General features: G+C 53.5%; 2 protein-coding genes across 2 annotated transcripts in view; both read left to right on the top strand.

Annotated features, from left to right (window-relative positions):
• DCHS1 (dachsous cadherin-related 1) overlaps positions 1-4486 on the top strand; it is a 34050-nt gene extending 29564 nt beyond the window's left edge. Inside the window, exons 18-21 of the mRNA XM_045484337.1 lie at positions 46-176; positions 292-575; positions 940-1078; positions 1413-4486. Coding sequence (XP_045340293.1) covers positions 46-176; positions 292-575; positions 940-1078; positions 1413-4024 — 3166 coding nt within the window. The 3' untranslated portion in view covers positions 4025-4486. The remainder of the gene's footprint in view (positions 1-45; positions 177-291; positions 576-939; positions 1079-1412) is intronic.
• A 673-nt stretch (positions 4487-5159) lies between these two features.
• On the top strand, positions 5160-12104 carry TPP1 (tripeptidyl peptidase 1). Its single transcript, XM_045484338.1, has 13 exons — positions 5160-5275; positions 5390-5461; positions 5724-5863; positions 7030-7180; positions 7399-7526; positions 7678-7856; positions 8043-8241; positions 8389-8577; positions 8779-8848; positions 9288-9408; positions 9492-9650; positions 9823-9948; positions 10117-12104. The coding sequence occupies exons 1-13, from the start codon at positions 5232-5234 to the stop codon at positions 10255-10257; spliced, it is 1719 nt and encodes a 572-aa protein (XP_045340294.1). The 5' UTR covers positions 5160-5231; the 3' UTR covers positions 10258-12104.
• The last annotated feature ends 35 nt before the right edge of the window (positions 12105-12139 follow it).

The following is a 12139-nucleotide window of genomic DNA, read 5'->3' as shown; positions in this document are numbered from 1 at the left end:
CTCCCTTATCCCCAGGCCCCACTCTTGTTTGTTCTCTGTGTCCAGACTGGTACTGATGGCCACAGACCGAGGAAGCCCAGCCCTGGTGGGCTCAGCTACCCTGACGGTGATGGTCATCGACACCAATGATAATCGCCCCACCATCCCCCAGCCCTGGGAGCTCCGAGTGTCAGAAGGTGAGGGCTGGGTAAAGTGAGAGGTACAAAGGGTGGTAGGGTGGCACTGTACCCTACCCTGGGGCTCCAGGGGTGTCTGGGACCATGCCAGACACACATGTCCTATGTATTACAGATACGCTCTTGGGCTCAGAGATTGCACAGGTAACAGGGAATGATGTGGACTCAGGACCTGTGCTGTGGTATGTGCTGAGCCCATCTGGACCCCAGGATCCCTTCAGCATAGGTCGCTATGGAGGCCGCCTCTCACTCACGGGCCCCCTGGACTTTGAGCAACGTGACCGCTACCACCTGCAACTGCTGGCACATGACGGGCCTCATGAGGGCCATGCTAACCTCACAGTGTTTGTGGAGGATGTCAATGACAATGCACCTGCCTTCTTGCAGAGCCTCTACCAGGTATTGATGTCCCCAGATGTCCCCACACCTGGGCCCAGTGTTGTTGACGTTGGAAGGAAGTGACACAGCTAGAAGTGTCTGAGCTGGGGGAGGGAGGGCTGGATCTTGGAACTGACCTGAGGATGGAGCCCTGAGGATGGGAGGGTCCCGTCTCAAACCAGTCTTCCACGTCCTAGGAAATGTGTCTAGGTACTTCATCCTGTGCCCAGAAATGGAGGAAGGTGGGAAGTTTGAGTACTGAGTATGGGCTTCAAGCTGGCATGGATGCCCAGCAGGGCTCATGGGATCAGGCTCTAGAACATAGGCTGAGTGGACAGTAGGGAGCTGGGAAGCTTGGCCATAAACACTTGTCTTCACCCCTCAGGTGACACTGCTTGAACACACACCCCCAGGCAGTGCCATTCTCTCCGTCTCTGCTACTGACCAGGACTCAGGTGCCAATGGTCACATTTCCTACCACCTGGCTTCCCCTGCTGAGGGCTTCAGTGTTGACCCCAACAATGGTACGTCCTTCCCAGGATCTGACCCCTTATCTTTGACTGTGATGGGCCATATTTTGACCTCATTCCTAGAATTTCTTGCCCGAATTCTTAACTCCTGGATCCCTGACCCAGAGAGAAAAATTTCCCCTCCTTAGTCTCTATTTTAAACCCTGTCTTGACTGCATGTCTAGAAGCCATTTCCTGAATCCTGGAAACCATTTCATAAACTCCCAGCGCAGGCTATTCCCTGGAGTCTGACTTTCAAGGCCATTTCCTAGGCCCCAAAGGATCACCCCTCTGCTCACCTACAGTCTCTGCTGAATGCATATTTCTCTCCATTCTCTTCTCATCTCAGGGACCTTGTTCACAACAGTGGGAACAATGGCCTTGGGCCATGAGGGGCCAGGAGTGGTAGACGTGGTGCTGGAAGCACGAGATCATGGGATGCCAGGCCGGGCAGCACGAGCCACAGTGCATGTGCAGCTGCAGGACCAGAATGACCACACCCCTAGCTTCACATTGCCACACTACCGTGTGGCTGTGACTGAGGATCTGCCCCCTGGTTCCACCCTGCTCACCTTGGAGGCTACAGATGCCGATGGAAGCCGCGCCCATGCCACCGTGGACTATAGCATCGTCAGTGGCAACCGAGGCCGAGTTTTCCAGCTGGAACCCCGGCTGGCTGAGGCTGGTGAAGGTGGTGGACTAGGTCCCCGGGCATTGGGCTGCCTGGTGTTGCTTGAGCCTCTAGACTTTGAAAGCCTAACCCAGTACAACTTAACTGTGGCTGCAGCTGACCGGGGCCAGCCACCTCGCAGTTCATCTGTTCCTGTCACTGTCACTGTGTTGGATGTCAATGACAACCCACCTGTCTTCACTCAAGCATCCTACCGCATGGCAGTTCCTGAGGACACACCCATTGGAGTTGAATTGCTGCATGTGGAGGCCTCTGACGCTGACCCGGGTCCTCATGGCCTCGTGCGTTTCACGCTCAGCTCAGGTGACCCTTTTGGGCTCTTTGAGCTGGATGAAAGTTCAGGTGCCTTGCGACTCGCCCACCCCTTGGACTGTGAGACCCAGTCTCGACATCAGCTTGTAGTGCAGGCTGCCGACCCTGCTGGGACACACTTCGCTCTGGCACCAGTGACTATCGAAGTCCAGGATGTGAATGACCATGGCCCAGTCTTCCCTTTGAGCTTGCTCAGCACCAGCCTGGCAGAGAACCAGCCTCCAGGCACTCTTGTGACCACTCTGCATGCGATTGATGGGGATGCTGGGGCTTTCGGAAGGCTCCGCTACAGCCTGTTGGAGGCCGGGCCAGGGCCTGAGGGCCGTGAAGCATTTGCACTGAACAGCTCAACAGGAGAGTTGAGGGCACGAGTGGCCTTCGACTATGAGCATACGGGAAGCTTCCAGCTGCTGGTGGGTGCTGCCGACGCCGGGAATCTATCAGCCTCGGTCACTGTGTCGGTGCTGGTGACAGGGGAGGATGAGTATGACCCGGTATTCCTGGCTCCAGCTTTCCACTTCCGGGTGCCAGAAGGTGCCCGGCGTGGCTACAGCTTGGGTCATGTGCAGGCCACAGATGAGGATGGAGGTGCTGATGGCCTGGTGCTCTATTCCCTTGCCACCTCTTCCCCCTATTTTGGTATCAACCAGACTACAGGTGCTCTCTACCTTCGAGTGGACAGTCGGGCACCAGGCAGCGGGACAGGCACTTCTGGGAGTGGAGGCCGGACACGACGTGAGGCACCACGGGAGCTGAGGCTGGAGGTGGTGGCACGGGGGCCTCTGCCTGGTTCCCGGAGTGCCACAGTGCCTGTGACTGTGGATATCACCCATACTGCCCTGGGCCTGGCACCTGACCTCAACCTGCTGTTGGTGGGGGCTGTGGCAGCCTCCCTGGGAGTTGTGGTGGTGCTTGCTCTAGCAGCACTGGTCCTAGGGCTGGTGCGGGCCCGTAGCCGCAAGGCTGAGGCAGCACCCGGTCCAATGTCACAGGCAGCGCCCCTGGCCAGTGGCTCTCTGCAGAAGCTAGGCCGAGAGCCGCCCAGCCCACCGCCCTCAGAGCACCTCTATCACCAGACTCTCCCCAGCTATGGTGGGCCAGGAGCTGGAGGACCCTACCCCCGTGGTGGCTCCCTGGACCCTTCACACTCAAGTGGTAGAGGCTCAGCAGAGGCTGCAGAGGATGACGAGATCCGCATGATCAATGAATTCCCACGTGTGGCCAGTGTGGCTTCTTCCTTGGCTGCCCGTGGCCCCGACTCAGGCATCCAGCAGGATGCAGACGGGCTGAGTGACACATCCTGTGAGCCACCTGCCCCTGATACCTGGTATAAGGGCCGCAAGGCAGGGCTGCTGCTGCCAGGTGCAGGAGCCACTCTGTACCGAGAAGAGGGCCCACCAACCACTGCCACAGCCTTCCTGGGGGGCTGTGGCCTGAGCCCTGCACCCACTGGGGACTATGGCTTCCCAGCAGATGGCAAGCCATGTGTGGCAGGTGCACTGACGGCCATTGTGGCTGGTGAGGAGGAGCTCCGTGGCAGCTATAACTGGGACTACCTGCTGAGCTGGTGCCCTCAGTTCCAGCCGCTGGCCAGTGTCTTCACAGAGATTGCCCGGCTCAAGGATGAAGCTCGGCCATGTCCCCCGGCTCCCCGTATTGACCCACCACCCCTCATCACTGCTGTGGCCCACCCGGGAGCCAAGTCTGTGCCCCCTAAGCCAGCCAGCACGGCTGCAACCCGGGCCATCTTCCCACCAGCTTCTCACCGCTCCCCCATCAGCCATGAAGGTTCCCTATCCTCAGCTGCCATGTCCCCCAGCTTCTCTCCCTCGCTGTCTCCTCTGGCTGCTCGCTCACCCGTTGTCTCACCATTTGGGGTGGCCCAGGGCCCCTCAGCCTCAGCACTCAGCCAAGAGTCTGGCCTGGAGCCACCTGATGACACGGAGCTGCACATCTAGCTGTGGCCCAGGCTGGGCCCCGACCTGGGATGCGCACAGTGTCCCCAATGCAGGCCCCATCTGAGCCTGCCCTGGGCAGCCTCGGACCATGATTGGCCACGGGGGAGGCCAGCTCCCCATCCTAAACTCCTCCAGTGGCAGCAGGTCCCACATCTCACCCTGGCCCCATCAGAGCACCAGTGCCACAAAGGCCCTGTTTGGCACTGACCCAGGGCCAGGTCCAGTGTGGGGAGAAGTATGAAGGAGGCAGCAGCCCTGGGTTCTCCTCAGTGAGGGCTTCCTGCCCTGTGCCAGCACCTTGAGGTGGAGCTGAGACTTTATTTATTGGGGGGTAGGGAGGATGGGGGGAGGTCCCTCCAACCTGTTCAGGCCCAGCTCCTTTGGGTTCCACTGACACCCCTGCCCCTGCCCAGAACCAAGTGCCAATTCTCACTCTGGAGCCTTAATAAACTGCAGTTTGTATCCAGTGTCCGGCTGTACTCTGTGGGAGCTGTCAGGATGGGGGTGATTGCAAGGCACCCTATACGTTGTGGACACCTCAGGAGGCACGGAGGGGTATTGGACGCAGGGGCATCTGGGGTGGGGATGGCACTGGGAGCCCGGGCCTAGCCTGAGGCTATCACATCTCTGCACTTGGCCTTTCCCTCTAACAAGGGCCGGAGACCAGGGAGATGTAGCAGTGACCTAGAGAGGTATTGGCGAATGGGGAGTCTTGGAGATGATCAACTCTAGGCTGAGGGTCCACATGTAATAAGAGCTCAAGCTTGTTGAACCTGTTCCTCATCAGGCTCTGGTGAGCAGTGTGTCTGCTTTATCACTGTGAATTTTCACTGCAACCCTATGAGACAGAGGACTTTTAATACAATAGCTTTCATATTCTAAATGAAGCCTAGGCTCCAGGAGGTTGAGTGGCTTTCCTGATACCATATAGCTAAGCAGGAACCCGTGTCTGTGGGTCTGTGTGCCCCAGAGCCCCTCTCTTCAGCACTGCCCTATACCCCCACGGTGAGTGCTGGCTGGACTCTGGCAGCAGTGGGGAGCCCTGGACTTACCCAGTGCTCCTTGAGCCACGGAGGAAGGATCCTGGTGGCAGCCCCACCCGTTCTCCAGCATTCAGGACCACCCATTTGAGGGAGGAGCCAGCACAGTCACCAGTTTCTAGGCAGATGCCGGGTGGTGGAATATTAGAGCTCATGTGATCTGTCACATGACAGCAGACCTCCAGAAAGGCAGAATGAGACTCCAAGCCTGGTGAGAATTAGGGGGCCCTGGGAGGAGGGGATCATGTTGGAGGGAGTACGTGTTGGAGGGTGGGAACGTAGTGACAGTCCAGCTCCAGCTAAAACCCACCTGCTGCCTCTGCAGCTTCCTAGGGCTCCTTGCCCTCTTCGTCACTGGCAAATGCAGTTACAGCCCGGAGCCTGACCAGCAGCTGGCGTAAGTTGACTTAGCACAGACCTTCCCCTTCCCTATGCCCTGTTTTGCACCCACTGTCTTCGTCCCGGCCTCCCTCAACCTCTTACCAGCTCCTGGTATCCACTGCAAAGTCTTATCCCCAGTTGCCAGGCTCAGTCCTTGATCATTCACCTCTTGTGAGCCATATCTGCCTCTGGGATCCTACCCCAGGTCTCAGCCTCTAATCCTGAACCTTCCATCCCCACACTAACAAAGACCATGTTCATGACTCCTGACCCTGCAGGTTGCCCCCGGGCTGGGTGTCCCTGGGCCGTGTAGACTCTGAGGAAGAGCTGAGTCTCACTTTTGCCCTGAGACAGCAGAACGTGGAAAGATTATCCGAGCTGGTGCAGGCTGTGTCGGATCCCGGCTCTCCTCGTTACGGTGCCTACTGGGATGGGGCTGGGATGTGGGATGCAATGGAGGGACCCAGGGCTGGGCTGAGCGTGGGATGGTGCACATAATGTCAGGGTCGTGCTCTGGGTGCCTGGGGAGGTGGTGATATAGGGCAGTTGAATAGCAGTGGCTCTCGTTGAAGAGTTTCTGAATTTAAAAAAGTGAACTGGAAATAAACTGTCCAAAACTCACTCAAATTCTTTCCCCAAAAACTTTCCACGTGTGTCAGGCTAGAAACCTGAAAATTAAGAGTACAGTCTGTGTGATCAGATCTGGATTCAGATTCTGACTCTACTACTTACCAGCTACCAGACAGATTGGGAAGTAGTATGCAGTACAGATAGGTACCCATCAACTCAATTCCTTACCTACCTTACCCACAACATGCCCATTTCCTCCTCCAGTCAGACTCGAGGACTGTCAGTTCAGCTCTGAAAGAGCCTCGTCCACTTTTTACCATTGCCTGTTACTGCCAATACATTTGTTTTTTTCTTGCACCCAGACTGCTGCCCAGCCCCCTGAGCGGTCTGCAGTCTCTTCCCCTCCACCCCACTCCCCACCATGCTCCCTACTCTGCTCTAAAACAGTGTTTTGCTCCAGTGGTCATGCTGGATAGTGTCCCTCCCCTGCATGAAGGGGTGGGGAGTGATGTGGGGGGGGGGCAGTCTCAGATTTACCCCGGAGCTATGTGCCTGGTGCTGTGCAGGAAAACAGTGACACACTATCACGTTAAGCTTAAAAACAAGTATGAAGACTGGAACTAAATTAGGTGTCATCTTATAATTGGTTCTGAAAGTTTTGAAAACTTTTACTGTAAATAAACTTAAAATGAAAAATTTTAACTTCTTAACCTTACTTGTTGGTTATGATCATGGCAATACATGCTCTGATGCAGCAATTGCAAACTTGTGACCTTTAGGGTAAATCCATATTTCTGGCCATAGCATTCCAAGTCTCCCTAGTCTTTTCTTCCCCTGGCCCCCAAATATAGCTTGCACCTGTACAACATGTCTTTTTGCTAGAAAGTTCTCACCCATCCCTCAAGACCCTGTTCCAGTTTTCCTGGGAAGTCCCAATGTCTCCTGGTTGAGGTCCAAAAAGGCAACTTGGAAAAGCAATGAATGAAGGCAAGATCCTCTACTGAATCTATGCAGGAAAATACCTGACCCTAGAGGATGTGGCTGAACTGGTCCGGCCATCACCATTGACCTTCCGCACAGTCCAAAAATGGCTTTTGGCCGCTGGAGCCCAGAACTGCCATTCAGTGACCACACGGGACTTTCTGACTTGCTGGCTGAGTGTCCGGTGAGAGGGAATGATTGCCCCATGGAGGGTACCAATCATCCCATCAGGGAGACATGTCACCCCAATGGGAGAGAACTGAGACCTAGGGTGAGGGGGGGCAGGTACTTGTGGGCAAGAGCTAACACATGGGGAGACAACAATGAACAGTGATGCTCAGGCAGCCTCCTCTGCTCTTGTCCATGCTTTCTGACCTCTGTTTTCTGATCTCTGACCTCCAGACAGGCAGAACTGCTGCTCTCTGGGGCTGAGTTTCATCGCTATGTGGGGGGACCTGGAGAGATCCATGTTATAAGGTCCCCACGTCCATACCAGCTCCCGAAGGCCTTGGCCCCTCATGTGGACTTTGGTAACACCAAGTGGGGCTGGTGGGGGTTGAAGCACATAGAGCCAGGGGCTGGAAAAGTTTAGATGCCATTGCGGGCGTGGGGTGGGGTCAGTGGTAAAGTGGGGGTTGGAGTCTAAAAGATCTCCTCCTCAAGGCTGACCCCTCCCCACAGTGGGGGGGCTGCACCGCTTTCCCCCCACATCATCCCTGAGGCAACGCCCTGAGCCACAGGTGTCAGGGACTGTTGGCCTGCACTTGGGTGTGACCCCATCCGTGATCCGTCAGCGATACAACTTGACAGCACAAGACGTGGGCTCTGGCACAACCAACAACAGCCAAGCCTGTGCCCAGGTGAGCTGTGCAGAGAGCTCCAGGGGCCTCACACCCTACCCAAGGTGCCTCCCCAGTGTGGGGCTTGCTCCCTGACTCCACCCCTGGGTTCTCACCCACTATCCTGTGACCTGGAGCAGTGTCCCCTGCCCTGACTTTGAGGCTGCATCCTCTGACCGATGATATCTACTCTGATTCCCTTTGTAGTTTCTGGAGCAGTATTTCCATGACTCAGACCTGGCTGAGTTCATGCGCCTCTTTGGTGGGAACTTTGCACACCAAGCGTCAGTAGCCCGTGTGGTTGGACAACAGGGCCGGGGCCGGGCTGGGATCGAGGCCAGTCTAGATGTGGAGTACCTGATGAGTGCCGGCGCCAACATCTCCACTTGGGTCTACAGTAGCCCTGGTACTGCCAAAGGGACTGGTTGGTGGGGAGGTGGGTGGTGGGGAGTGTTGATCACTACTCCCTCAAGGGAATCCCATGAGAGAGAGAGAGATCCTGACAACCTCCCAAATGATTGCCCTTGTGCTTTCCCCCACCTCCCAAATCCAGGCCGGCATGAGTCACAGGAGCCCTTCCTGCAGTGGCTCCTGGTGCTCAGTAATGAGTCAGCCCTGCCACATGTGCACACCGTGAGCTATGGAGATGATGAGGACTCCCTCAGCAGCGCCTACATCCAGCGGGTCAACACCGAGTTCATGAAGGCTGCCGCTCGGGGTCTCACCCTGCTCTTTGCATCAGGTGACCTCCTACTCTAAACTTTGACCCCACAGGAACTCTTGTGATCTCTGACTTATAATCTGAACTCAACAGGGACCACTGATCTAACCTCTAAACTTTGACCTCTTGCAGTAATAACTCTTTAATTTCTTCTCTGACATCTGAACACACATATCAAGCTCTGACCAATTAATCTGAGTGCTAAACTTGGTCTTTCTCTAGGTGACAGTGGGGCTGGGTGTTGGTCTGTCTCTGGAAGACACCAGTTCCGTCCCAGCTTCCCTGCCTCTAGGTAAGCACTCCAGCTCATCACTTACTTGTGACCACCAATCTTCCATCTATGACCTCATAATCTGGAATCTTTGCCTTGACCCCACCAGGTGCTCCTGTAGCTCAGCCCTCAGTTTAACCAGCTCTGGTTACTGCACTCCCCTCTTCTTCCTATAGGTCTAGGTCCCTCGGCTCCTGAGTAAAACGCAGCTCCCAGTATTCCTCTTCCTCAGTTCCCAAGCATTTTAGTAGAAGATTTGGTGAATGTGCTGTAGAGAAGTGTGCACCGTCACCTCAGGCCATGCCCCGAGGGCGCAAAACCTCTTAGTCTTCCCCCATGTACATGCTTCCCCCCAGAGTCCAGTGCCTCTAGCAAGACCCAGCCCATACTTACCCATCTCCACATATTTTGGAGGTCCCCTGGGCACCCCGACAAACTGAGTGTTGTCTTCTGCTCTCAGCCCCTATGTCACCACAGTGGGAGGCACATCCTTCCAGAACCCATTCAGAGTCACAAATGAGATCGTTGACTACATCAGTGGGGGTGGCTTCAGCAATGTGTTCCCGCAGCCTTCATACCAGGTGTGTATGTGTATTTGTGTGGATGGATGGGTGGGAGGGATCCTCAGTTCAGCAGACAATACTCACTCAACAACACCTTTCAGGAGGAAGCTGTAGCCCAGTTCCTGAGTTCCAGTCCTCACGTACCACCATCTAGTTACTTCAATGCCAGTGGCCGTGCCTACCCAGATGTGGCCGCACTCTCCGATGGCTACTGGGTGGTCAGCAACAGCGTGCCCATTCCATGGGTGTCTGGCACCTCGGTAAGAATCAGCCTGGCTCCAAACCCCCACTCAGAAACCATCCTCACCCTCTACAAAGACCTTGCACCCAGAATCCCTGACTCTGCAGAGACCTCTGATCCTTTCAGACATTCCTCCCCCAAATCCAATCCCTCTGAACCCCTAACCTCTACTCCCACCCTCACTTTTGCAGGCCTCTACCCCAGTGTTTGGTGGAGTACTATCCCTGATAAACGAACATAGAATCCTCAGCGGCCGCCCCCCTCTTGGCTTTCTCAACCCAAGGCTCTATAAGCAGCGTGGGGCGGGACTCTTTGATGTAAGTATGGAAGGGAAGGGTGTGGACATTTTAATGAATATGGAGAGTACAAAGATGAACTTGAGGGCAGTTATGATGGGGTTCTGAAATGTGAATACAAGGTGAGGGAGCTTAGTCTGTTAGTACTGGTACAAGCAGGCCAAGATGTGATGCCCACCTTTTCCCTAGGTAACCCATGGCTGCCATGTGTCCTGTCTGAATGAAGAGGTGCAGGGTCAGGGTTTCTGCTCTGGCCCTGGCTGGGATCCTGTGACAGGCTGGGGAACACCCAACTTCCCAGCTCTGCTGAAGACATTAATCAACCCTTGACCTGTTCCCTGCCCCCCAGCTGGTGGCTCGGTCCCTTATTCTGCACTGTTGGAAGCCCTGCTGAACCATCAACCACTGACTGCTGCAGACAGCTTATCTTCCTAACCCTGAAATGCTCTGAGCTCGACGTGTCTCCCAACCTTACCCTGCTCCATCACACTCAGGTCTCCCTACTCCTGCCTCATGTTCCTCTTACAGATGCTATTACCAGTAGTGTTACAGATGTTATAACCAGTACCGTTATAACCTACCCCACCCAAACCCCCTCCTATTTCTCTTTTCTCTTTTCAACCAAGCTTTTTCAAACTGTTGTCTGTGCTCTCTGTGTACACTTTCACTTTATGTTCTCTCAGTTCACTGCAATGAGACCTCTGCTCTCACTTTTACACTCTTTACTTCCCTGGCAATTACAAACAATGGTTGTCCTGCTGCTTCATCCAGTGCTCACTTCCCAGTCTTTGCTTTATGGGCTCTCCGTCAGAGCTGTCCACTTCTCCTTCTTTAGACTTCAGGACTTAACTTCTTTTCTGACTGTTCCCACTTCGTCTTTCATTCTCTCCTTCCTCACTAAATGTTGGTATACTTCATTGCTTCATCTTTAGTCTTTTGCTCTTCTCAATGTTCCCTGGAACAAATTAATCACCTGGTATCCACAGCTATCACAATCTCACAAAATCAGACTTTATATCCAACAGTAATTGATACCTCAAATTCAAGTTGTATAATACTCAATACTTCATCTCCCTCCTTTCCCAATTCCAGACTGTTCTCTTGTGTTCTTTCTTGGCAAATGATACTATGCTTCTTCCAACCAAGCCAGAAATCTAAGTGTTATCCTAGACTCCCATTTCCTTCACCTCCTCCTCCCCATTACTACTGTCAATCAATAACTCCTACTGACTTTACCTCTTAAATATAGCTTTAGCAAGACGCAAGTCCTGCCAGTTATATTTCCTAACTATATCTAGAACTCATCTACTTCTCTCCATCTCCACTGCTATTACATTAGCTTAGAGCCATATTCTCTCCCCTGTGAATTGTTCAGAGACCCTTGCAAAAAGTGTCCTTACTTCCTGCCCATCCATTCCACAAAACCATTTTCCCAGAGTAAAATGCAAATCTCATCAGGTCATTTACTTAAAACCCTTTAAAGATTACTGATCAAATTTGGGCTTTTTGCTATGATTCACAAACCCTATCCTTTCCTTGCTATTTGTTCTTGAATAACAAAGTGTTTACCCTCCTTGCTCTCCCTGCCTTCCCCCACCACCACTTTCACTTTTGCTCAAGCTATTCTGCACCCTTAACATGAACTCTGACTCCCTTTGCCTGATTGGCTTCCAGGATTCTTTTAAAGACTCAGCTCAGAAGTCACCTCCTCCTGTGAACCTTTTGGCTCTCTGAAGTTAGTTGAAATTAGTTAGAAAAATTTTAGCTTTTTTCAAACCAAATCTGTTTGATTTTTGGTTCTGATGTAGACTACGAGAGAGCTTTGGGCAAGTAAGTTCATCTCCCTGAATCTTTTCTCTAATCTGTTAAATGGGGATATCAAGATCTGCCTCTCACAATAATCAGGAAATAATTAAATGGAATAAAGTTGATAGAGTGCCTGACACAAAGAAGTAGGCAGTAGATGTTCGTTCCCTTCCTCCCTTGCACCGCATACTGTGTCTACCTCTAGTATTTTAACTCCAACATAGTACTGAAAATGCTTGTTTACCTGTTTGCCTCCCTTTCCAAGACTGTTGGTGCCTAGAGGACTAGAACCTCGTCCTACTTAACTTTGTATTTCCAGGCCCTAGCTCAGTTACGGCAATTGGGAAATAAATGTTGCGTTGAAAACCCCACCCTCACTCGCTGTGATTTTGCATATGTGGTTTAC

Source organism: Leopardus geoffroyi, chromosome D1 (genome assembly GCF_018350155.1).
Source record: "Leopardus geoffroyi isolate Oge1 chromosome D1, O.geoffroyi_Oge1_pat1.0, whole genome shotgun sequence".
Classification (NCBI taxonomy): Eukaryota; Metazoa; Chordata; class Mammalia; order Carnivora; family Felidae; genus Leopardus; species Leopardus geoffroyi.
The sequence above is the reverse complement of the archived record's forward strand: the minus strand, read 5'-3'. Positions and strand labels throughout refer to the sequence as shown.

Coding starts and splice junctions, on each gene's coding strand:
- TPP1 (XM_045484338.1), top strand. CDS start 5,232: ATGACAGCAGACCTCCAGAAAGGCAGAATGAGACTCCAAGCCTG. Junction 7,181..7,398: donor ACTTGCTGGCTGAGTGTCCG/GTGAGAGGGAAT, acceptor TCTGACCTCCAG/ACAGGCAGAACTGCTGCTCT. Junction 8,242..8,388: donor TTGGGTCTACAGTAGCCCTG/GTACTGCCAAAG, acceptor TCCCAAATCCAG/GCCGGCATGAGTCACAGGAG.